The sequence below is a fragment of the Siphateles boraxobius genome, unplaced genomic scaffold, assembly GCF_051911475.1.
Source record: "Siphateles boraxobius isolate OS27281-9 unplaced genomic scaffold, OSU_SipBor_1 7, whole genome shotgun sequence".
Lineage (NCBI taxonomy): Eukaryota > Metazoa > Chordata > Actinopteri > Cypriniformes > Leuciscidae > Siphateles > Siphateles boraxobius.
Window position 1 is genome coordinate 29,196,839 of NW_027509197.1, and position 27,683 is coordinate 29,224,521.

Consider the following 27,683-nt stretch of genomic DNA (forward strand, 5'->3'; position numbering starts at 1 on the left):
CAAAATAGGTAGCCTACGCTATGAATATTCAATATGATACCTATGAATATTACATTATTGCATATGACAAAATTGTTAAAGATTTTCTCTGATTAGGAGAAAAACTCAGAATTATAATGTGAAGTCGAAACTCCGTTTTCAAGGCTACGGACTCCTGTAGACGTACCGAGGTGCGCCTTAACAATGTAACATGTATTTATTTTGTTGAAGCGATAGATGGCACCATATTACCTAAGAACAACATTTGACATTGTAATCCCACTCCTACCCGTACTACAAAAAATCGATTAACACTGAAATAACCCGGTGTGTAATTTTCCAAACAAAGCGACACTTGAGTGAGAAATTTCTTAAAAACTGTCTCAGGCCTTGCAAACGCATCTATATCATTTAAGTGTATATTTTATAAATTGAATCTCAAATGAATGACAATTATAATCATCATCAAACCATACTTTATTACTTTAAAACACTCGATGCACAAACTGACGCCAAAATCAACAACTGCTTGTACTTTCGATATTATGCTTAAATGTAGCCTATTGTTCTGCAGTTTGAAAGAAACTGATTTAAGATAAGTTATGACAAACACTGCAGTCGTGTATATTGACATTGAAAAGGTTCATGTGTAAAAGGTTGTTACTCATAGCCTATCATTTGCAGATCCAGTGGTCATGCAGCACGCTTATAGCGTAAATTAATCTCTCGCGTCCAGTTGGCTGGGCGTCCCACGTGGTTTGAAGTATAAAAAAGTTCGAGTGCGAAGTGCTTTAGTGTCGTGATTAACTTACACGAGAGAAAAGACCAAAGGACAACATCCCTCCTGAGGCTGAAGAAATACGAGAGAACATACACAATTCACAACATTATTACTGAGAGAAGAGGAGCACGAGCACTTGACATTCGGTGGAAAGACAAACAGTGCAATTTTGTCTTCAAACAAGAAAGAGTTTTGGCTACACTTAACTTTAAAGGAATACACGACTAGTAGCCGGTTTGTTTTGATTTTTCACACAAGTCAATTTGTCAGTTACCCCGGAGATGAGGAGTTTTCGCGCTTTTTAAGTGGCGTCAATTAGACTGATATTTTTGCGACTTGCCCTCAATATTAATCTGTGTGTTTACCGTGTTTACACTTTCTGTGAACGTCTCTCAAAAGTGACCGCGAGCATGATGATGATGAATGGAGATCTGTCAAAGGAGGTTGTTGGAAGTACAACTCTGTCCTGTTTATAGATCAATTGAATTAATGAACTGATTTGTTTGTTGTATGGACACGTTATTTAAGAAAATGAGTATTTACATCCTCTCTCTAACCTGTTTAATGGCTTGCATGCTCTCGGTTCAGTGTAGTCTGGGAGCGGAGACAGTATCTCAGGAGTCTCAGTGTGTCTCTTGTGGACTTGGGCATTCGGATGATTCGGGGCGAATGGACACGGACTTTCTGGAGGCGGTTAAAAGGCACATATTGAACCGACTGCAGATGAGAGAGAGACCAAATATCACTCATCCCATTCCCAAAGCTGCCATGGTAACGGCGCTGCGCAAACTCCACGCGGGTAAAGTTAGGGAGGACGGGAGGGTTGAAATTCCCAACTTAGATGGACATGCTGCCTACAACGAGGTGCAAGAAGAAACGTCGGAAATAATCAGTTTCGCCGAGTCAGGTGTGTACAAGAAATAGCATGTTGCATGGCTACTTTTACCTTAATTGTAGAAGTATTGATATTGTGTATTCTATTAGTTATGAAATCATATTTAAGCATATTTTGGAATACCTGAAACTTTTAACATATCACTACAGTTGAGCATAATTATGTACAAGTATTCAAATTCTTGGCTGTAACTTAAATTTATGGAGGGAATTTATTTTAGGGGGATGTAATCATCAATCACTAAACATGTTTTACAGGTCAAATATTTCATTTACAGCTCGAATAGTTACCAATACTTTGTACCATAAGTATTATCAGTTAATTACATGTACTTATAGGGTTAGGGTAGGATTGGGGTTTGGTTTAGGGTTAGTTGCTTGTAATTATGCCAAATGTATAGTTATTACTAGTAAATACATGTAACATGTGTAACAAGGACACATTAAAATAAAGTGTTACCATGGTTTCAGTACATGCCACGGTGACATCCTTGTCTGACTTTAGTAAGCTGTGACATTCAGTGGGTCTGTCATAGGGAACATATTTTCTAGTTTCATGCATTGCACTATTTATGTGTAGTTAGAATCTATCTATCTATCTATCTATCTATCTATCTATCTATCTATCTATCTATCTATCTATCTATCTATCTATCTTTAATAGATCAGAATTAATACTTATAATAAAAAAGAATAGATTTAATTATAATCACAGAATGCACACACACACACGCGTACACCCCCCCCCTCTCTCTCTCTCTCTCTCTCTCTCTCTCTCTCTCTCTATATATATATATATATATATATGCATGTATGTGTGTGTGTGTGCATTCTGTGATTATAATTAAGCCAATACAAGATTTTCATGACCGAGTTCTTGCAGTGATGCAGTAGATTACAGTACTGAATATTACTGAATTGCTTTAAACAAGTGTTGCAATTTTGCTACTGTGGGTCTTTGAGGGTTAATGAGACATCCATCCTTGATCTAATATTTGTATAATTATGTAACTGGAGCAATTAGAATACATGACCCTCTCTTAACATACAATTAGATATGCTGACAGAAAATAATGAGTAGTTTTTCAAATGATGACCTTTGCTAGATGTTGAGGCAATTAAAATCCTGGATCATCTTCAGGAACGCCAAAAGAGCATCAAAAACATGGCAATCAAAGTATTACAGATAATTTGTTAATAAGAGGTAAAGAACATGTCCATGCCTTTTGCTTTATTAATGGACAATATAGCAATAAAACTACTAATGCCTTTGTATTTACTTCAAAGGAATTTATACTACTTAAATAAGAGTTCCCATGGTCATAGATAACCTGGAAATTTGAGGCAATTATGAAATGGTCTGAAAAGTAATGGAAATACAGTGAATGTATATTCAATTGCTTTTAAAAACACTTATGCAGCAAGTAACCCTGTCTGAACACCTGAATAAGTCATTGGTCAAAAGGAATGGGAACCCTGTAACTAGCATAGTTACCCATTAGTTCCAGAGCAAAGTGATGAAGCTCTGGATTTCATTTTTTTAACCAGTGGTTCAGCTCAATTTACATTAAAATGTATGGAGCTTGTAAAGTGTTAAAAAACATGGATGACATTTTGCACATTAGTATGTAAATTTGCATGAACAAAATTATATAATAGAAGCATATTTTTATATAGATAATTGTAATCTGTCGTCATTATTTGGAAGGATGGCCTAATTGATATGGAAATATTTCATAATTTTTTTAATACATTTTCCAATATCTCGGTTTGATGCACATTCAAGCTTGTAAAACTGTCTTTATCTTTTAGTCTCACGCACTGCAGCACAATTAGCTTGGACATTATCCGGACTTCTTGCTCCAATAAGAATTATCTGAACACACTCATGACAGCGCAACAAAAGAATGCAATTATTGAGCGAGTACTGTGCGTTCTTGCTAAACCCAATATGTCAACATTGGGAACAAAAACAACAAAAGAAATCACTCAGAATAATGCATGAGACATTTGAGTCGTTGTGGGTGACGGAGGCTGGGGTGGGGGGGATGGCCTTCTTATATCCTACTCTGAAAATGCATTTCATATATCAAAGCTCTATCAGGCCTCTTTTCAGTGTCCCCTATTATTCACGACACCTTTGAACCACTGAGCAGCAATGCATCATGAAACTGGCTCTCTGAATCCCCATCTGCCTCAAGGCCAGCTGGCACTAACCCCTCAAGTGAAGGCTGCCAGCCAGGGCATAGCATTAGGACAACCCTGGATCTATTCTGCTCAGAGGTACAAAAAGAGGAATTTGGTGAAGTATGCAATGTGCAAATCACTGCAGCTGCAGGCAATTGTGCTGCCTCACATGTTGCATGCTCTACCCTGCTGTTATGTGCTATGATGGCAAGCCAGAAGGTGGCTCCTATCTCACTCCATGCTTTAGGAGAGCAATAAGAAGAGGACTGCCAAGGTACAGGAGAGGACGGCTGCCAATTTCAGGTCTCTATTGACACTGTCCTATGGGCCATTTCAGAAGTATTTGGTGTCCCGTAGCCACAGAAGCGGAGCGGTAGATGCTCGCTTCTCATTTGTCAGCGTAACCATTCGGACTCGCTGAACTCTTCAGGACCAGTTCAACACGGGGTATTAAGACTTCATTATTAGACATTATTCAGTGTGGCACAGTGTCCATAAGGTCAAAGAGCCAAATTGATCTCTTTAGAAAATCTTTGTTTTTTGACATTTGATCCAAGCAGGGAAATTAGAGCCTGTAGTGCCAACTGATTGGCAGACAGTCAAAATCTAATCAGGCAGCATGCCATGGCCTTGATCTTATTGATCTTTAACAAACAGTTCCCATTAAGCATTTAAAGCACGAGATTAATCTTCAGTGAAACACAGAAACAAACTTAACTTCCATTTTCTCAAAAGTACAGTTGCCCATGCTTATTTTGACAGTATTCTGCATGCTTGGTGTCTTGTAGGCTATTGGTTTTTGAGGTTAATTGATTAATAAACACATTGTTAAGTTAAGAAATGACTCCAAATCTAGAGTAATATTATTTTTATCTACCAATGAAATAAAAAATATTATGACCTGGGAAGTGGAAGCTAAAAAATGTTGTATAGCGTTTTACAATAACAGAAATAACTGCATGAAATGTGAAATGCATTGCTGAAATTAATATTTGTCATGCTGTCTGATTAGATAACTTAATCAACTAGCTCAGAGAAGATAAAAGTTAAACGCAAGCAGTGAACCACAGGATGCAGAAGAAGCAAGCATACTTGAACTTAATATATTTAAAATATTTTGAAATTAACAGCTGAACCATTCATTTTCTTAAAATATAACTCATTAAAACTATAAAATAGTTGTAATGTTTTGACAGTTTTTATTTAATTAAAAGCTATTTAATGCAAAGGCAAAGATGTCAATGTAATGAAAGAATTCTGATGTAGGTAAGTGTTGATATTGATGGAGAGAAAGTATGCCACAACACATACTGCATCTGGTCTCCCTTTTCGCATTGCCATGGAGAGTGCAAAGTGGACAAAGCCTTGCCCTTTTAAATTCAGTAAATTTAGCTGGAGCTGTTGAGGCAGGTCCTGAAACACTTGAGCACATGGCCATACAAGTATATTTGTATCCAGGGGGCTTATAAAGGCAGGTAACAAGGTGAAATGGTGGAGTAATCAGTTCAGTGAATGTGTTCCCTATCATCATAGAACATACTTGTTCACACCTGACACCTCTCCAGGGCTTGATTCTCTGTCACTGATAAACTTTGACTGTGTGCCTGCACTGTGGGATATAAACGAACCTTGACAGCCCTGTTCAAAAAATAAATATAAAAATATATATGTGTTTTGGATTATATATGGAGTTTTTCTTTACAAACCTGGTCAGATATTTTGACAGCTAGAATAACTATTATAACACTTTTATTGGAAAATTAAGCCATACAGTATTGTGTGATAAAATGACTACTGATTAGTTTGTAGCTTTGAAAACATTTTCAAGACAATCATTTTTTAAATGTTCAGAAAAGCAGTGCGAGCTATGTGCATGTAAAGCCACTGCTACTGTATGTGAGATCAAGCTATGAAATGAAGAAGCCACCCTTTGTGGCAAGTTGTTGACATTAAACCAAGCTAATCTGTTTGCAAACATGGTTGTTTTACTATTTCAAAACGTGCCAAACAGCGCTGGCATTCAAATCAGGATTACGGAGAACATGATTGATGTGCAGCTTTCAATATATCTGGATTTCCCTAATTATATTGGCTGGTCAAATATTTTTTTTTTTATTTAAAAACTTTGCAATCAAATTTATATATATATTTATATATACATATATAAATATATATATTATATATATATTGCACACACACATAAATTAACTCTTGCATCTTGGACTATGCAATTCACTAGTGGCCAGTGTCATGTAAATGCCTCATAATGCTTCTCATTTGAAGGGCACATGCTCAATGCTAGCACTTTCCTAATACCTTTCACAGAGCATTGTGTTGTCAGTCTCTGAGGCTCCAGAAGCTCTGGGTTTTCACAGTTCTCCCTGTGAACTCAATGAACCCCCTGGGGCAAGGCCCACGTCTGACAACCCCATCCTTTCACCGGGTCCAGCATCTTCAGCCCAAACCATGAGGCCAATTGGACTTGGACCCAGACCTGTGGCATCTAGTAAATCTTGACAAGTTGGGTGGTTTATGTCAGTGAATGTGGCTAAGGAGAGGTATTCGTCAGCGGAATCACAACCTGTTTGTGCTATTTCAAATCTGACAATAGGTATAAACAAGATTGTTTTGTAAGAAAGAACCACCATTAACAAACTTCTTTGGTCTCTTACAGATGATGTGACTCCATCTAAGTCCAGCCTGTACTTCCTGATATCCAATGAGGGGAATCAGAACCTCTACGTGTTGCAGGCACACCTGTGGCTGTATTTCAAGCTGTTGCCAGGTGCTCAGGAAAAGGGACTGCGACGGAAAGTGACAGTGAGAGTGCACTACTATGAGCCCGGTGGGCAGAACATGCACTGGCCCGTGATGGAAAAACGTGTGGAGTTGAAACGCAGTGGTTGGCACACCTTCCCTGTGTCCGAGGCTGTAAGAGAAATGCTGGCGAAGGGGGGTCGCCGTCAGGACCTTGACATCCACTGCGAGGGATGCGAAGGTGCCAACGTTTCGCCCATCCTGGTGGACCCGAGCGACCCCTCACACAGACCCTTTCTGGTGGTTCGCGCCCAGCAGGCAGAAGGGAAGCACCGCATCCGAAAGCGAGGCCTGGAGTGTGACGGCAACAATGGCGGTTTGTGTTGCCGACAGCAGTTTTACATTGACTTCCGGCTCATTGGCTGGAACGACTGGATCATCGCGCCAGCAGGGTACTATGGGAACTACTGTGAAGGCAGCTGCCCAGCTTACATGGCAGGTGTTCCGGGCTCTGCCTCGTCGTTTCACACGGCAGTGGTTAACCAGTACCGCATGAGAGGCATGAATCCTGGATCGGTCAACTCCTGCTGCATACCTACCAAACTCAGCACCATGTCCATGCTCTACTTTGATGATGAGTACAATATCGTCAAGCGCGACGTGCCTAACATGATCGTGGAGGAGTGTGGCTGTGCCTGAACAAAATCCATGTTAGAACGTTACGAAAGCAGTGACAGTCATATTTATGGTCTTTCTGAACCACATGCATATAGATTGTGTTAATATTTGTGCACTCACAAAGTACAATCACGCACATGTGTGTGTGTGCATCAAGCAGTAGATCATCAGTTGTATGACAGGTGGGTCCTTCTAATGAACAAAAAGGCTTTGGGATGATATGGGAAATGGAACAACAACCTGGTTTTTCTCTAGTTTGCCATTTCTAGACTTTAAAAAAATGGCTCAATACTTTCCTCTCCAACTGCAAAAAGGAGACAAACTGGTGTCACACTTTGATACAAGTACTTAGAAACTGTTTTGCAAGCACTGGCATATCTTAATGTCCCTTCTACTTCAGAACACCAGCACTTCAACAGCTTGTTTAAGACAATATGACAAATCATTCCAGCTGAGGGGGAGATTTCAAAATCAGTGCATGTCATCATCCTAGTCATTCTCAGAGGTATTCCCTTAGCAATGACTCTAGTTGTCTGCGGCATTGTTAAACCATTGTGAGGCTTCTACTCAAACTGCAAACACCTCTGGACAAGATCATCTTGAAACTACTTCTGCCGTTCTGCTAATGTGTGCACGTCTCGACTGCGGCCGACTGCATAACTAAATCTTGAGGTCTTACCGGTACAGCACAAACTTCCTTTTTCTGCACAGTTCTGTGACTGACAAACGCTTGCAGCGGTGTGCATTCCGCGGAGCCGCTTCCATTCTGTCCAGCTGGTTTACAGGGAGTACTGCACTTGCGAAAACTCTCAAAATGCACAATTTAAAGCACTTGCATAATGCACAGCCTTCAAAAGGGTATAAAGAGGTGGACCTACCCTTGCCCATAGTCCTTTTAAAATAAAGTGCCGCACAAACTATGCAATGTATAGTAATCCTGAACTATGTCAAACTGAATTCTTTTTTCTGCTTGTCTTTAAATCTTCATCAATACTTGAAATGTGATCTTCCGCTTGCTTTCCAAAGCGGATGATTGTTACGATGTTTGCACTGAAAAGTTGCGGGATTAGTGAAAAAAAAACTGCCATTGAAAATGTTATTTTTATAGTAAAACTGAATTTTGTGAAAAATGTATTGTACCTAATTAATTGTACCAAAGAGGCCAATATTTTAGCTATTATAATAAGGTGGCAAGGCCATTCCAATATTTGTAAAATAATTATTGATAATAATTATTATCCTTCTCAAGAGGCCTAATAATCAGGGTACAACATTATGGATTCCATTTGTAGCTCTGTCTAATTTTTTATACTATGTACAGCAAACCGATGAAACAATCTCTTCCTTGTCTTTAATTTTCCAGTCTTCTATTTAATGAGAGTTATTTCTTAGCCGTTGTTACAAAGTCATTTAGTTAAACGGATGTCATCTCTGTACAGATTATGTAAAATAAAATATTCTTTCTTAAATATTTTGCAACTTTAAAATAAATTCTTGCTTTGCATCCTCGTGAATAAATTGCTTTTAACTGCGTATCAAAACTGCAATACAGATTGTTCATTGACAGTCTGACTGCTGCATGCATTTTAAAGAATATTCTGCCCCCCCCCAAAAAAAAGTTAGTCTGCACATAATTACAAGACTGAGTCATGCAACCGCTGAAGTTCTGCAAGTCTGCAAGAGTGCTTCGTTGACATAATTAGAGGAACACATTGCCTTAACTTAAACCATACACTGAGATATCGATCAACAAATAGAGATAATATCAGTATATACTTTTATATACCAGTTAATACTTTGCACATGCTCCATGGTTTCAATATTTCTCATTCTTAGTACATTCTTGGCTCAGAGTCAAGAGGGCTCTCACTGCACAACATGTAGGCACAGAGACTGATTACATCAGAGTGGATCCCCTGAAAGCACTATCAACAAGTACTGCCTTTTCTGAGCCCTACAGGTATAAATGCAAAATATGCGGCACTAAAAAAACCTTAGGCAAACAGAGAGACCAGACCAGCACACCTACCAACGGTCAGGGCGTTTCAGACAAATCATGGTACAACACTACAAAACAACAAGCACTTTCCAAAACATACCACATCACCCAAGTCAGATAATTACCTGACGTGTACCTGTCTTGCATCTGTCAAGAGAGGCAGATAAAGTGGTGTGAAAAATTACTTGTTTGTAGAAGTCCTCTCAAAATGACAGCACAAGATAGATATGAGTCAGAACTGACACCCACATGTAACAAACATAAATATTTCGCTTTTAGTTTCTAAGTTAGGGAGGTTGGAATGTGTTTATATGTATTTGTTTGTGTAGGTGGGTGTTCGGCGTGAGAAAAGTAAGAGAGACGTTCGGAGAGAGGTACAGCAGGTAGAGAGGTACAGGCAGAGCTGTCCCGTCATGTAGCGGAGTGTTAACGGTGCCGCTATGACTGCTGGAATGTTAATGACACCATAGCTACGCTGCAGGCAAACTCATGAAGCCACACACACGTTAAGAAAACACCTCAAACCATCTCACATGACAAAACACATAGAATACAATCTGTACACAACATCTGAGGTTAAAAAGTGTTAAGAGATTTATGGGGACTAAACTGAATGTAAAACAACATATAGACACATACTTGCAATAATTTGTCATTAAAATGGCCATTATTATGGGTAAAAATTTCATAAGCAAACATATGGATCTACTTGGTTCACATGCACTCGAAGTGAACCAAGTGCGTGCAGATCCTAAAACAGTGTTTCTGTGTTAATAAATTGCATGATTTTTTTCAAACAAAACTAATTTTTATAAAACATGAAATGTATGTACAGGTGCTGGTCAACGAATTAGAATTATTTTAAATAGTGCAATCATGAAATTCTTTGAATGCATTTTTTGTGCAGAAAGCAAATCAGGTGTTCACCGCACCTGTCCTACTCGTTAGACTAATCACAGAACTCGTTATCTGGAAAAAAATTTGCTCAGCTGAGCTTTCCAAAAGGCCCATTTAGGCCATTTAACTGTGACACTGTTGTTTTATTGAATTAGAATAATGGTGAAAGCGTTTCATTGAATTGCAATAATTTTTATTATAATTACAATCATCACTTTCTCAGTATTTTGTGGCTGCCCCTTTGGCTTGTATGACTGCCTGAAGTCTCCGCGGCATCGATTTGACCAGCTTGTCGCAAGTTTCCGCACTCACAGCTTCCCAGGCAGTGGCGATGTTCTGCTTCAGTTGGTCCAGCGTAGTAGGCTTTCTGTCGCGAATTTTCCGCTTGACGATGGCCCAAAGGCTTTCAATGACATTGAGGTCAGGCGAGTTGGCCGGCCATGCCAAAACTTCAAGCTGTTTTTTAGTGAACCAATCTTTGGTCGACTTTGCCGCATGAGCCGGTGCAAGATCCTGTTGAAATATGAAGTCTTCTTCGCCGAACTGTTCCTCAACAGTCGGAATCAGGAACGTTTCCAGAACATCTTGATGTACGGCAGCATTGACAGTCTTCTTGAGGAAGCAGAGTTTCCCTACACCTCGAGAGGACATGCATCCCCAGACCATAACGCTCTGGGGAAACTTGACGGATCTTTTCACGCACTCGTGGTTGTAGGTTTCGCCACCACGACGCCAGACACGAGGACCTTGGTCACCGAAGGAGATGCAGAAGCGTGATTCGTCACTGAAGACCACTTTCTGCCAGTCTTCAGCAGTCCACTCGCCGTGTTCTTTGGCCCACTTCAGCCGTTTCACCATTTGTTTCTTGTTCAGCATCGGTTTTACTGCTGGAACGCGAGATTTGAAGCCGAGTTCGCGCAGACGACGGTAAGTGGTTGATCTGGAGACGTCAGCGCCGGTCTGCTTGTTCCACAAGTCGGTGAGCTCGGAAGTGGACTTGAACCGGTTGCTGACTGCGATCTTTCTCAGCTGCTTGTTGTCGCGAGCAGAAGTTTTTCGGACGCCGGAACAGTTGGTGCGCTTGCTGCAGTTTTTCTTGAGAGCTTTGCAGACGGAAGACTGGCTGATGCCGGGCTGCTCAGCAATTTTAGTTTGGGTCAAGCCTTGTTGGCGAAGGGCTTGAATTTGAGCCACTATTCCGGTTGAGAGGTCGCGCTGCTTACCCATGATTGATTTTACAACTTAGAAATTCTACTCAACCCTGACTTTATACTGCACAGTGAACACTATTCACAGAAAACAAAAATTTGAGCATTTATTCTAATTCAATGAAACGCTTTCACCATTATTCTAATTCAATAAAACAACAGTGTCACAGTTAAATGGCCTAAATGGGCCTTTTGGAAAGCTCAGCTGAGCAAATTTTTTTCCAGATAACGAGTTCTGTGATTAGTCTAACGAGTAGGACAGGTGCGGTGAACACCTGATTTGCTTTCTGCACAAAAAATGCATTCAAAGAATTTCATGATTGCACTATTTAAAATAATTCTAATTCGTTGACCAGCACCTGTACATAAAAAATTACAGTAAAGAGTTTCACATTGTTAAAAAAAATCTATTTCAAATAACTATTTGTTATAACAAATAACCATAAAATATGGTTTCCACAATTAAGTAACTGTTTGATAACATTCAACATTGATAATGATAAGCAATATTACTTGAGCTCCAAAAGAGTATATTAAAAATGATTTCTAAAGGATCACGTGACACTGAAGACTGGAGTAATGACTGCTGAAAATTCAGCTTTACCATCAGAAATGACATTTTAAAATATATTAAATAATATATTCACAATAGTGCTGCTTTTACTGTAGTTTTGATTAAATAAATGCAGCCTTATAAAAAATAGACTTCTAAAAACATTTTAAAATCTCACTGACTGTAAACTTTTGAATGGTAGTGAACAGGAGTAACTGTGACTCAGCTGTATAAATCTATCAAGAATTTCCCTGTGTTTTTCCCCTTTTCATTTTTAATGCATGTTTATGCATGTTTAATTGCACCAAACATGCAATTTACTGTCACAGAAATTTTGACCCTAGAATTGACCTGCACAAGGCCTGTGAACACTCAGAGAGGGATTACAGGCCAGAGTAAAAAAGCTTGAGAACTTGCAAGCATACTTGAGTGGTTCAATGAGCAGAAGGTTAATTAATCCAGCAATTCTCCAACGTCTGCACACTTATGCTAGGTCAAACATTTAAACGAACAAACTAAACCAAAAAGTTTAAATTTAAAGCTCAAATCTAAATCTAAATTGAATGATCAAAGATCATACCCAACTGCCATGTTCGAATTAAACACCTTTTACTCTGCAAGGAAACAACTTAAGGTTTGTCACTCTCCACCTCCCTCCTCCCCTCCACATTGACCCCTTGACTCCCTGAGCACTAGCGTACATTCAAGCCAACAAAGCTTCTATTTGTGCCATGGTTCTACCTAATACCGACTGTGGGATCAGGGATCAACGAGGGTCACCTCTTTAGGGAACCTAGGAGAGAGTCACCACTGTGAAAGAGCTGATAATGCAGTGTATGGCATAAAAAGGGCAACTAAACACTGAAAGCCTACAGTCAACCACCCCTAACCTTCTGTCTGGCATCCAAAACTCATTTTATATCCATCATAGCCAAACACGATGTTGATGTTGGCTTTGGTCTGGCCATTGGCTGAGCTAAATGAAGCTGCTTTGTGGCAGTGTTCTGAAGGATAGGATTATTTTAACCTTTGGAGAACGGAAGAAAGGCAGAAAGAAGACTTGTACTTGTGAGTAATTCCCCGCGCGTACGCCACAGTTGAAAGGGGAGCCAAGAGCAAACAGCTGGCCTTTTGTTCAACCAGGCAGAGTTTCTGCTCGCATTCATGTGACGTGGTGCATGCAAGAGCTGAAACCGCTGACGGTGATAGTGACAATGACGCGTACAAGTGAAACTGCAGCACAGCTCTGCCTTCAAGTTCACAGACAAAGGCCTGCGACTCTCTGATCTCACAACACAAGGAAAATATGCGGGGAAATAAGGGCATATTTGCATCGCCGAGCACACTGTGTGTTTGTGATAGGGGGAATTCCATTGGAGGGGATTTCAGGTGTGGTTGTACATTCATCACAGGCCACTTTAAAGCAAGCCATCATGCCTGTGTGGCTCATCACGGCTGACTGAGGGCTCATTATTTTGCAGGTGCCTTATTGTTTTCCATTGTTCAGCCTTTAGGGAATTTTTATGATTTGACCAAAACAGAGATGCTGACTGTGGGCGTCTCAAGATGCTGCTGTCTCCATCACGGATGGAAGAAAGAAGACCTTTGTGAGGAGAAACTGATGTCGGAAGAGATGTGTAAGAGAGAAGGGCAGTGGAAAGAGTAGCGGAGTGTCGCTCTTGGGTGACACGCCTATTGGTTAAAAGGAAGCTAGAAACAAAGACACAAAGAGAGAAGGCAACCTGATCAGATGAAAAGACACACAGAGGCTTGACATGTTCTTCTACGCTAATGAATGTGGACAAAGTCAAAATATATTGAGGGAATTTTCCACATAGAAGGGAATATTAGGCATCATATCATCAAAATGTGTCTGGAGACAATGTATAGGTCTAAATGTAAAATTGTCAAGTGAGCCACATTTGTGCACACTGCTTCTTTCCCGTGGATGAAGCCTCATTAATAAAGGCCTGTGCTGTGAATTATAAATGAAACGTTGACTGACCTAAACTGAATGTATCCCTGAATCTTTAGCTCTCACACAGGACAGGTTACAGTGCATCCAAGATTGTCCTTCGTGCTGATTGAATAGGGCTGAAAGATTTTCATTAATTTGTCAGGTATGTGCGCCAAAAGAAAAAATAAAGGTGCATGAGTTGTCCAACATTTCAGTTAAATAAGTTTATTTTCAGGGCATTTAAAGTACACTTTTTCTTGTTGGATGCATCTATTGTCTTTTTATGAGAGCAGTACCTGTAACATGATTATAAAATTAAAGTATAAAAAGAACATGTGAAATAATATTTTTTTCTTCCTCAATAAATTAATCAAAGAAATAATCGACAGATTAATCTATCACCAAAATAATCATTAAACGCAATCAACAGACAGCAGCAAAGCAATATCATGTCTTTTAACATGGAACAGTTACTGCCTGTTGGAGATATGGACAATGTTAGGAGAATGTTTATTTTCCACTGTTATCTGATTCAACACAGTGATAAAACCAAAATGGGATGTTAATCGGAAAGCAGTGAGGGACCCAAGGACAGTACAGCATCAAAGAACAGAGAGCTGGACTTCTGCGGGACTAGATATCTGTCAGACTTTGGGCTTTCCCCTCGGGGGTACAACACAAGTCAAAGGCTACGGTTATCACCCGGTTCAAATGAATTTCACAGAGCGCTGAGTCAAAGAGGGAATGAGAACCACACACAGCGTGCGGTTCTCCAATGCCTCTGATGATGATGCTTTGGCTCGAGATACCATCTTAATTTGTTCCACTCTCAAAGGCTGCTCTATGTGAGATTGGAAGCTTGCCCGTAATCTACCACCAAGGAAGCGAACGCAACAAAAGCAGCTGTTTTAATATGGATCATATTGTGTGATTTAATGTAAATACTTTGATTGATGACATTTTCAGGTGCATACAGAACATTCCAAAGGCCTGTGCCAGAACCACACCACAGGTAACTATTTTAATGGGGGAAAACAGATACAGGAATGCTGTGAAGAGGGCATACAAGCACTACATAAGAGAACAGTTTCTATTTAGGAAATGTTTGCCTTTGAATGTTACATTTATATTCATTGTAATATAAATGTCCCATCTCATCCCAGTTTATTCAATAGTAAGTTGAGGCATAATAATGTGGTGATTCAGATTGTTTCACCCACTCTACAGCAACCAAAGCTCAACAACTGCCAAAGCTCAATCCCACTTTACAAAGCACATGTCAATCTTTAATGTTGTTTTTTCCAGTTCCACAAGGATGACATGAGCCATTTGCCCAAACAAGGTGGCATTGGGTGTGGATTGCTCAAGTACGACTGACTGAGTTAATGACTGTGGATTCCACACATCTTACCTAATGCCCTTAAGCATTGAATAATCCCTCAGTTATCTCAGCCACTTCCTCATGTTGACCACAATTATCAGCTGATGTGAGGGCCAGCAGACAGGCGACCGATTACCAGGCCAGGGTCAAGATTAGATAGGGAAGTTGGACAGCTGTTTGCATGCTGAGAGCCAATGAGAAAGATATGCAGTGTGTGCTTTGAGAGCCAGCAGGCCTTTGCTGTACTATCGGTACTGACACATAGACACACACAAGAAAAGAAGACATTGCCTCCAATGCTAAGTTCATGCTGCTGTAATGTGTGTGAGTGTGAGAAGATCCAGATGTGGTATGTATCTGATGCAATGTTATGTTAAGGGTGGAGTAAACCTTTGGGATTTGTGGATTGCAGGTAGGCAAACCACATAAATGTTATAGGCATGTCTCATTTAAAAAAATAGCAGCCGTAATAATTCCATACACTTGCTTTTACATGTTAATAAGTGATGAAAAACATTTAAGGTGTTTATGAGACATTATTATCCATTGCATGTCAAGTCAAGTCACACTTTATACAATACAGATTTTTTCAAAAGCAGCTTTACAGTGATAACAGGACAATGATTCAATGATGCACACAGAATTCATTTTGGCTGTACAGCAGATCTAAAAGAATGCATGTGTTGTCATTGCTCAACTGAAGTCAGTTCAGTGTTGATTCAGTTCCGTTTTAAAGATCATCAATTATCAAATTAGTTCATCAATGAAGCAGTTCTGCAGAAAACAGTGATGCCATCGTCCAGCTCAGTTCAGTTCTCATCAAATAGTGTCAGTGCTGTCAAAACAATTATATTGTTGAATAATAAGTGTCCCCAACTAAGCAAGCCAGAGGCGACCCCGGACTCCATCAGGTGACAGAATGGTGAAAAAAATTGGGAGAAACTAGGTTCAGTCGGGGGGCCAGTTCTCCTCTGGCCAATGAACGAAGACGGTGTGATGAGTATCGGGCTGCATCACAAATCACAAATCAGATTGTGGGTCTGTAGCATTCATCCAGTTCTTTATGCTTGAAGTTTGGATTCATCACGCCAGTATGAAGATGAAATTAGTCTTATCTGGTTCTTGTGGTCTTTGCTGAGTATCTGTGCCAATGGTGACCACTGACCAGATGTCCTGAAATTGAATTAGAATTGAAATTTGAATACCTTTTAAATTCCTTAATTAAATTTTAATTATAGTAGTAGCAAAATTAACATAGAATTGCAATTAGAATTGTAATGGACGAAAATTGAATAAGAAAATGTAATTCTTATGAAATTCACATACAGGCAGATTGTAGTTTAGATTTTAAAGCCTTGTTTTAAAATTGTAAAAATAAATAATTTAAGTTATAGTCCTTATCAAGACAGATAGATAGATAGACAAATTAGACAGACAGACAGATAGACAAGACAGACAGATTCCAACTCATGGATTTAAATAGAGCCTATTCTTCATTTTTGCACAACCATGTGTATTATTATTATATGACATGAATAATGTTATTGGCTGATATTACCAATGATATAAAAGTGCATTAACAGGAAGGTGTGGTAAGTCGTAATTCTGGTTTGAATTTATCATCATTATTTTAGGAAAGTGTGAATGGACACCATATGTGCCCTGGTTTGTGACTTTAAAAATCTGGACACAATAAACCACAGCAATTTACAAAGCAAATCTAAACTTCTAGAATCAATACTTTGACAGTTTGTTAATGTTCCCTTTAAAATAAATCATGTAAAAGTGTGTTTGCATCTAGTGATACAAAACATATATAAACATCTCTGTTCTGTTTTCTGAAGCCAGTCACTCAGACCTTGATATTAAGCCTCTGACTGAGTGAGTCAGTTTCACAGTGAAGGGAGGAGGACTCGTCACAGCAGATGTTCAGCTGTCCAGTTGTAAACATGAAAACTCTGGCAACAACAACGGAGATAAGGGAAGGAATGGAGCTTTCTGCAAAGTCCCATGACTCACCAACAGGATTTGCTCATCCCTGTGCCAGCAGACCACAGAGACTGCCTGTGAAGACATCTGACCACAAACTGACCGTAGCGAAGGCTTCCATGTTGGATATGTGCCTTCATTACTGCTTATTTGGAAGATTATATCATGGCAGCTCTGAATATGGAACATTGTGGCATTCACACACCATAAATGTTTTTTTTTTTACATTGAGTAAACAAAAAGGAAGATGAAAAAAAATGCAGGCACTCCAAGAAGGAATGTCAAGTTTACAATGGGGAAAAATTAAACTTATGACTGATGACATTTTAAAGGAAGGAACACTAAGACACAACAAAAAAAAATACCAAATGACAAATTTTCTGAACTGAATGTTGCAGACAACTTTTAGAAAATTTGAACAAGCTCATAAGTCTTAAAGGTAAGACTCCAGAAAAAAAGAGTTGTGTAGCATTTGCTTCTAAAATGAAACATGTTGGAGCCAAATAATGTTTTATTTTAATTAAATTTGTTGTTGTTTTTTTAAGTAGAAAAATCACAAAAGTACTCTAAGTAAAAGATTACTACAGTATCCTCACAACTATGTTCCTTTTTTTTAGAAAGAAATTATATCTGCGAGGATTTCCAGTCAGATTTTAGACCGTATCATAGTGAGACTGCTCTCATTAGAGTTACAAATGATTTGCTCTTATCATCCGATCATAGTATCTCTCTATAAGTGTTACTGGATCTTAGTGCTTCATTTGATACTAAGAAACCAATACATTCTTTTGAATAGACTCGATAATTATGTTGGCATTAGTGGAATTGAATTGGCATGGTTCTAATCATACTTATCTGACCGGTATCATTTTGTAGCAGTAAGAAGTGTCATATCGATCATTCAGTAAGGAGTACCGTAAGGCTCAGTACTAGGGCCGTTACTTTTCACCCTGTACATGCTACACTTGGGAGATATCATTAGGAAGCATGGCTTTAGTTTTCACTGTTTCACTGGTGATCCTCAGCTCTATATTTCTTCATTCCCAGACGAAACCTACCAATCCCCAAAATTAACGGAATGCATAGTTGATATAAACAAAAATGGATGACTAGTAAATTCCTATTACTTAATTCTGAAAAAACAGAGGTTTTAATTATTGGACTAAAAACCTCCGCACATCGTAACCTAGAAGAATAGTCTAACACTTGATGGCTGCTCTGTCAAGTGTTGTCAGTTAGTAACCTGGTTGTACTCTTTGATACCAATCTTTCATTTGAAAGCCACATTTCTAATATCTGTAAAATCATGTTTTTCCATCGTAAAAACATATCTAAATTACTACATGTGCTCTAATGACAAATGCAGAAAAGTTCATGCGTTCATAACCTCAAGGCTACAGTAGATTATTGTAATGCTCTTCTTGTTCTTACTAGAACCAGGAAGTATGACCATATTAGTCCAGCTGTGTCAACACTGCATTAGCTCCCCATTAAACATTGCATACATTTAAAAATCTTGCTAATTACTTAAAAAGCACTAAATGGTTTAGCTCCTCATTACTTGAGCAAGCTATTAACGCATTATAGTCCTTCACGTCTAATTCTGGGCAGTTGATAATACATAGAATATCAAAATCAACTGCTGGCGGTAGATCCTTTTCCTATTTAGCACCCAAACTCTGAAACAGTCTTCCTAGCCTTGTTCGGGAAGCAGACACACTCTGTCAGTTTAAATATATACCAAAAACAAATCTCTTTAATCTGGCATAAACATAACACATTAAAACATTTCTAAAATTCATATATCTTGAAGGATTGTTAGGCATCATAAGAAGAATCAGCAAAGACCACAAGAACCAGCAATCCTCTGCAGACCTGACCAGCTTTCTCTCCAGCATGGCGTGATGAATCTGAACTTCAAGTAAAATTAACTGGATGAATATTTAAATGCTACAGATCCACAAACTGATTTCTGACTTGTGATGCAGCCTGAATCATAATAATAATGACTGAATAATAACACTATTTTCTTTTAGAGCTGCTGTATAGCCGAAAATTAACTATGTTTGCATCATTGAATCATTGCCCTGTTATCACTGTAAAGCTGCTTTGAAATAATCTGTATTGTATACAGCGCTATACAAATAAAGGTGACTTGATTTGACTTACAAAAATAGTTGTTCTGAATTACTTTAGCTATAATGAAGGGATATTTTAGTATATAAACTATGATGATTTAAGATGTTTTTCTTCTTGTATTTAGTATACATTTTTTGGGAAATTGAATTTGTTACTCTCATGACCCTAACTGTATTCTGCTATATAATAGCACTATTTCTGTAGTAAATATGTTTAGTTTTAAATGCATGTCATTGATCTTATTTTAAACTATTGAACCCATTTCTTTTCTTTTCTTATCTTCTTAATTGATCTAACTTTATCACTTATATGTTACATACCCTATTATCCCCAGACATGTTAAATAAGGAGACATAACAGATGGATAGAACCAAGTCCACTTTAAGGATGTCACGGTGAAACTTTCACACCGGTAAATAAACTTGTGACAACACCAATATTACAGATAACACTGGGTGGGTCGGGGAGTTATTGTAGCCTACGTAGTGAAATCGCTTTTGAATGTGCGCCCGTTTTTCACTTTCAAATTTGTGATCACACGTATTCCGTGTATAGTGAGCGACTGTACTCGGATGGTACCTTGGATTCCCAAACACTCCACTCATTTCAGGACATTGTCCTGCCCAGAACTCACGCCATGAGTCAATGCTATGTCAGGCCACTTTAACTAACAGCAAATGTTAAAGGATTAATTCTGTCATTATTTACTCACCCTCAAGTTGTTTCAAACCTGTATTAATTTCTTTCTTCAGCTGAACAGAAAAGATGATATTTTGAAGAAAGTTGGTTACCAAAGTTGATGTTCCCCATTGACTTCCATGGATTTTTTTTCCTACTTTGGAAGTTAATGGGGTCTATCAACTGTCTGGTTACCAACATTCTTCAAAATATCTTCCTTTGTGTTCAGCAGAAGAAAGAAATTCATAAAGGTTTGAAACAACTTGAGGGTGAGTAAATGATGATTGAAATGAAAAAATGTACCGTAGCATAAATAAACACGGCTGTGCATTATATCTCCAGTCATTTTGGAACACAGTGTTCATCAAACCCCCAGCAATTACAAAAACTTTTAGTTTGTTAACTTGTACGGCAAGGTCCTTTAAAGAAGAAAGAAAGTGAAGGCTGGAATTTGCTCCAGCACCTGAAGATTAGCTCAGCATTCCTGACCGGGGCTGATGCCGGAATGGTGCAGCCATCCTACTCTGATCCGTAAAAAAGGCTCAGACAGGACCCTGTGCCTGCTGTTGCATGTTCATTTCAGGTATGGCAGGGCAGAGCGTACAACACTTCACGGGGTCAAGGCCCCTGTGTGCATTTGACTAATCTCTTGGGAATGAGTGATTCCATCAGTCAAGAAGGCAGTCGCTCGGCCCCACTGCACGGTGCATTTCATTAAGGGGCTTATACAAGCTCGAGGTGGGAATGCCGAATACCTTTACCCGCTTACACAGATTTGCCTAGCTACTTTAAATATATGTTTGTTTGACTTCACATTCCTTCGAATTTCTCCAGTAAGTCCATTTCATAGCTGAGAATGTTGGCTGTGAAATGATGCCATTTTCTGGCTCTATACACAATGGCAGGAATGAAGAGATTAAACCAACAGCTGTAGTTCCTGTTTATTCCCAATGAACTTTGTAAATATTGCAAACTGTGTTACACCTTTCCTGTGACACAAAGTAATCGATACTGTTTACATTTTTGTACAATTGTTTAAACCATATTGTTCAGTCTTAAATCAACAGCTCTCAGATCTTCAACATAGCTTCACAGCTGTAGATTGACCCCTTTATAAAGCATGCACTCGGAGCCACAAAGAACATGTACAGTTTGTGGAATTCTGTACAATTACGTGGTTTCACTAAACTAACAATACTGAGATAATCAACACAAGTTAATTATATATAAGTATATACATATTGCTGTGGACAATTTGTTGTCCCCCTGACATTTTTATACAGTTTGCTTGCAATGAACTGCTTAGACACGACTATGTCAGTAAATAGATACAAAAACTAAAATATACACTGCCGTTCAGAAGTCTGTGGTCAGTAATATTTCTTTAATGTTTAGTCTATTATACGACTCAGAGTCACATGATCTTTCAGAAATCATTCTACTATGCTGATTTGGCGAATAGAAAGTTCAAAAGAACATTATTAATTTGAAATAAAAAAATGTAACCATGTAAAACATTATACTTTCACTTTTGATACATTTAATGCATATTTGCTGAATTAAAGGGGTCCTATTATGATTTTTCACTTTTTCAACTTTAGTTAGTGTGTAATGTTGCTGTTTGAGCATAGAAAAGATCTGCAAGGTTACAAAGCTCAAAGTCCACTCCAAAGGGAGATATTTTATTTAACAGAATCCACTTTCTTTCTTTTCATAACTCATTTGTTTGACCTTCCTAAGGCTGATGAACTTAGAGAGGTTAAATGTATTTTAAATAATGTTCCTGAACATTATAGGCCCAGGATTTATCTGTGTGCTGAGCATTGATCACAAATTTTAAGTATGTCTTATTATTTGTAGTTGCGTTTTCTATTAACAATTCCAATTATAAGTTTTATGTTGTTGCTATGATGTAAATAAAGGGCAAAGCTTTGCCCCAGCTCGCCTACTAGTTAGGGGAGTGACATTTCCCGAATACCAGCTAATAGGTGCCAATCACAACACACTGGGCCAGCTAACCAATCACAGCACATTTCGTTTTTCAGAAAGCGGGGCGTCATCGACACAGGAAATAGATGGTACATTCGAGCTAGACTGGGGAGAGAGGTGCTGTAATAATTTAAAAATATATGAAAAATATTGTGTTTTTTTAACAATCAAGCATGAAAACTTATTCTAGTACAACCCCAAAAACAAAATCAAGACTTCGTAAAAGGGCATAATTGGACCCCTTTAAAATTATTAATTACTTTCTTTCAACAAAACAAAAACAAATAAAAAAACGTACTGACCCCAAACGTTTAAATTGTAGTGTACTTAAACAGGGTGAACATGGTTTCACCAAGTACAACATGTTCCTGAATCAACATTTTTGTTTTTCCTGGAACAACATTCCAATCAACCAATCAGATTTGGAGGACAAGTTTATGGTTTATGTCAAGTTTAGGCTTACAATCAGGGTTAGGTGCTTCTACATCAGTGTTATACACCTCATTTCCCTCTGATTTCAGGAATAAGTTATGGGTATAGGGGTAAGTTTAAGGGTTGGGACAGGGTTAGGACTAATTTTTCAGACAGGAATATTGTTCCAGGATCAACAAAATGTGTTAGGTGACCACCTAAACAGACAGAAGCTCTTTTTGAAATTTGTTATAAAACATGTTAGTTGTCTAGCATAATCTGGTTGCCTTCACCACTTTCAAGTTGAATCAGCATCAGTGGCTGAACGTATTGACACTGTCCAGGGTCCGGGTCTAGATATCTCAGACAAATAAACAAACACAGAACAGAACCTCCACAGCTAATGCCAGACAGGGTACTTCCTCTGTAAATGTGTCTCCACCTCTTCCCTGGCCACTACTCTTCCCTGTCTCCCAAAAAACCTACATGGGTGAAACCCTCACCACTTAACAGTTTCTAGCTATATTGTAAATGCAGCCAGAAATTAATTGATTTTCAAAGTCATTTCAAATTTAAAACAATTACCTTCTGGGAGGAATATTTGCAATGTTGTTAATGCAGACATGTGTGTGTCTTTAGGTCAAACTGCGACTGACAATCAATATCTGTCACTTATCAATATCTAAGCATTGTTCAAGATTACCAGAAGCCTTCCATTGTGACCCCTTACACTTCACTGACCCAGAAAACATGGCTATAATTGATAGATTGATAGCAAGCTTTTCTTGGTTAAGAGCGTATCCCATCTGTGTCAAATTAGTGCAAAAGGTAGGGCAAGTTAGGAACAAACAAAGAGAAATTCGGTACAGTAAAGGTAGTGCGAATAAAACAATTTACACAGATTTAAATGTGAGTTTGTATAAAAGTAAAAGTGCAAGTTAAAGAAAAAGCCTGCAAGGTTTGGTAAAGTGAATGTAGAGGGGACTGAATTGAACAGTGGTCCTAAAAGGCCATCCTTTAGAGGCTGGAGCGTGCTGCGAGGGGAATACCAAGCTCTGTAAACAATGACTGCAGGTCAGGGTCAGCTCAGACAGGCTTTCAGAGTGGTCTACACTAGTGTAGAGGGGAACAGAGACCGCCAAGGCAGGCTGAAGAATAGCTCTGACCTGAAACGGCAGCACTTCTGGAATAAATTACATTCAGTGGTCTATTACGTTACAAATTCTGTGTACTTTATTGCTCTGTTGTGTGTCAAGAACAATTTAAAATAAATGTAGGATATATGTCTCTCTATTTTATATACTTAAATGTTTTTAAAGTTATTCTTCTTTATATACACTGAACAAAATTGTAAACGCAACACTTTTGTTTTTGCACTATTTTTTATCAGCTGAACTCAAAGATCTAAGACTTTTTCTATGTACACAAAAGGCCTATTTCTCTCAAATATTGTTCACAAATCTGTCGAAATCTGTGTCAGTGAGCACTTCTCCTTTGCCGAGATAATCCATCCACCTCACAGGTGTGGCATATCAAGATGCTGATTAGACGGCATGATTATTGCACAGGTGTGCCTTAGGCTGGCCACAATAAAAGGCCACTCTAAAATGTGCAGTTTTATCACACAGCACAATGCCACAGATGTCGCAAGTTTTGAGGGAGCGTGCAAATAGCATGCTGACTGCAGGAATGTCCACCAGAGCTGTTGCCCGTGAATTGAATGTTCATTTCTCTATCATAAGCTGTCTCCAAAGGCGTTTCAGAGAATTTGGCAGTACATCCAACAGGCCTCACAACCACAGACCACGTGTAACAACACCAGCCTAGGACCTCCACATCCAGCATCTTCACCTCCAAGATCGTCTTAGACCAGCCACCCAGACAGCTGCTGTAACAATTGGTTTGCATAACCAAAGAATTTCTGCACAAACTGTCAGAAACCATCTCCGGGAAGCTCATCTGCTTGCTCGTCGTCCTCATCGGGGTCTCGACCTGACTGCAGTTTGTCGTCGTAAACCGACTTGAGTGGGCAAATGCTCACATTCGATTGTGTCAGGCACTTTGGAGAGGTGTTTTCTTCACGGGTGAATCCCGGTTTTCACTGTACAGGGCAGATGGCAGACAGCGTGTATGACGTTGTGTGGGTGAGCGGTTTGCTGATATGAACGTTGTGGATCAAGTGGCCCGTGGTGATGGTGGGGTGATGGTATGGGCGGGCTTATGTTATGGACAACACAGTTGTCCCTGGTCTTGCATGGCCAGCATACTCACCGGGCATGTTACCCATTGAGCATGTTTGGAATGCTCTGGATCAACATATACGGCAGCGTGTTCCAGGTCCTGCCAATATCCAGCAATTTTGCACAGCCATTGAAGAGGAGTGGACCAACATTCCACAGGCCACAATCAACAACCTGATCAACTCTATGTGAAGGAGATGTGTTGCACTGCGTGAGGCAAATGGTGGTCACACCAGATTTGCCCCCCCCCCCCCCCCCCCCAAATACAGTAAAACTCCTTTTATTGTGGCCAGCCTAAGGCACACCTGTGCAATAATAATGCTGTCTTATCAGCATCTTGATATGCCACACCTGTGAGGTGGATGGATTATCTCAGCTAAGGAGAAGTGCTCACTAGCACAGATTTAGACAGATTTGTGAACAATATTTGAGAGAAATAGGCCTTTTGTGTACATAGAAAAAGTCTTAGATCTTTGAGTTAAGCTGATGAAAAATGGGGGCAAAAACAAAAGTGTTGCGTTTATAATTCTGTTCACTGTATAATGTATACTAAAGATGAAGTATGCAACTAGTGGCACCTCACAGAATTGAAAAAAAAATTCCATTTAGTGTTACATATAATAATATTATATAATATATATAATGACATCATGTATGATAAAAAAAAAAACAATTTTTAATTATTATATACTATGTTTGAGGATTTTAGGCATGTAAATGCTTTAAAAGACTAGAATTTAATAATTACAATATTTGTTTTTTAAACAATGTTCTTCTTTTCTGTATGTTTTGCTTTTATGAACTGTTTTACCTGTTTACATTTTGGTAACACTTTATTTTAAGGTGAAGTAGGTACACGTTACTACACGTACTTACAATATGCATTATTACAAGTAACTAAACCAAACCCTAACTCTAGAAAGTACATGTAGTTAATTAATATTACTCAGTACTTATTTGAGTAAGTACAATGTAATTACGTCACCTTAAAATAAAGGGTTACACTTTATTTTAAGGTGTCATTGTTACATTGTAATTATATATTTAAGTACTGAGTAATATTAAGTAACTGCATGTACTTACTATAGGGTTAGGGTAGGATTAGGATTTGGTTGACGGTTAGTTCCATGTAATTATGCATAAGTTACTGTTATTACTATGGTAAGTACATGTAACATATGTAACAAGGAGACAGTAAAATAAAGTGTTACCAAATAAAGTGTAACCTAAGTTTTTGCAGAAAAGACAATTGTAACAAGTAGATACTATTGTGACAACTTATCCTATATACTCTAACAATATGGCCCCTTTCTAATTGATCAGTAATGGAGTGCTAACAGCACACTTTCTGTCAGAGATGTTTGAAACAACTTCATAGACACGTTCCTCCATTCCCCCCAACCATCTCTTTCTTTTTCCTCCTCTCACTGTAAACACATGCTTGAGCGACGCTCCCTTTAATTTGTTCAGCCCCAAACCCTTTGAATGAATGAGATACCCTTGAGTCTAGCTTTCTATTTACTCTTCCTCCGCAAAAAGAACTTGATATTTATATGCAGTCCCCTTTATTGTCATTCTGTTTTTTCCTTCTTCTTTTTTTGCTTGCGGTTTCTGCCTCTGCAGAGATCCAAGAGTTGTAGAGCTTGTTCTAAATTACAGTAATTGCTTTGCAACATTAAAAGCTTATGGTCTCTTCAGCAATAAGAAAAACATGTATTGTTAGAAGTGCCTTTTGATCTTGACACTTTTAAAAACCAGAACTCCTCTAATGTTGACAAAAGAGTCACTTTAATGCCTCTATCTGGAATGGCAGGAAAACCAGAATGAGAGGACTTTGTGCATCACTGTGGGTTTTTCGTGTGTTTCCTTTCCTGTTTAGATGAGGTTTAGATGATGGATGCCAAAATAATTAAGCATTGAAGAAACAAACAGATTCACATTTGTTCCTTGTTTTATCTTATAAAAGAAAACTTCACACATAGCATGAATCCAAAACATAAGTAACATTAAGTGGCTATTCACACAGACATACTCTTAAAAATAAAGGTTCCAAAAGGGGGTTTTCACATACCCCTTTTCCACCAAAAAAGAACTGGTTCAGAACTGGTGCTGGTTCAAAGTTGGTTCTGAGTTGGTTCAACTTGCGAACCTTCTCAGAACCGGTTTGTCTTTCCACTGACTAGAGCGCCCAGCGAACGACGTCGTTACGTCATTGTGTACGTCGCTATACGTCTCAGCTAGAAATGCTTGCAAGTACAACATTACTTTGGGATTATTTCTAACTCGTGTACCAAGAAGGCTTTAAAAACAATTGAAATATGTAAGTCTTTTAATCTTTTCCTTTGATATGTAATCTTTTCTGATTAGTTATGTACCTCTGTCTTGTGTCTTTTTTTCTTTCCGTTTATTTTTTCTATATTGTGACTGTTTTCTTCTTTGCTTACATAATGTTTTCAATAAAAAAATTAAAAATAAAAAAAAGCTAGAAACGCTTGCGCCAACTTCAAGCATAACAATTACAATGGCGGACTACATCGTGTTTCTGCAAATGTTTCTCCTGGCTTTGCGATCCTATATTATGGTCAGAAAAGATGTTTAGAACGCATCTAAACCCGCCCCCAGCCCCTGCCGTAAGCATGACGTGGTAAAAGAACGGTTCTCTGGTTCTAGTCCAGCAAAGAGTTGGTGCCGCTTTGGAACCAGTTTTCCTGGCCGAGAACCGGTTCTTTGCCTGTCGAAACACAAAGAACTGGTTCGCGAGTAGGCACCGGCTCCGAACCGGCTCTCAAAATGCTTTGGTGGAAAAGGGGTAACAGAGATACCATATAAGAACCAACCTGGGTTCCCCAAAGAATGTTTCAGTGAGAACTTTAAGAGTAAGTTTCTTAAAAGAACCATTTTGTTTTCTGAACTTTTTTCCACAGTAAATAACCTTTTGTGCAATGGAAAGGTTCCATGGATGTTAA

The 27,683-nt window shown here is 38.7% G+C and overlaps 1 protein-coding gene across 1 annotated transcript; it reads left to right on the top strand.

Moving 5' to 3' along the window:
* Positions 1-739: 739 nt before the first annotated feature.
* inhbb (inhibin subunit beta B) lies at positions 740-8,794 on the top strand. The gene is made up of 2 exons (XM_077217149.1): positions 740-1,667; positions 6,516-8,794. Exons 1-2 carry the CDS (start codon positions 1,271-1,273, stop codon positions 7,295-7,297), a joined length of 1,179 nt encoding a protein of 392 aa, XP_077073264.1. The 5' UTR covers positions 740-1,270; the 3' UTR covers positions 7,298-8,794.
* The last annotated feature ends 18,889 nt before the right edge of the window (positions 8,795-27,683 follow it).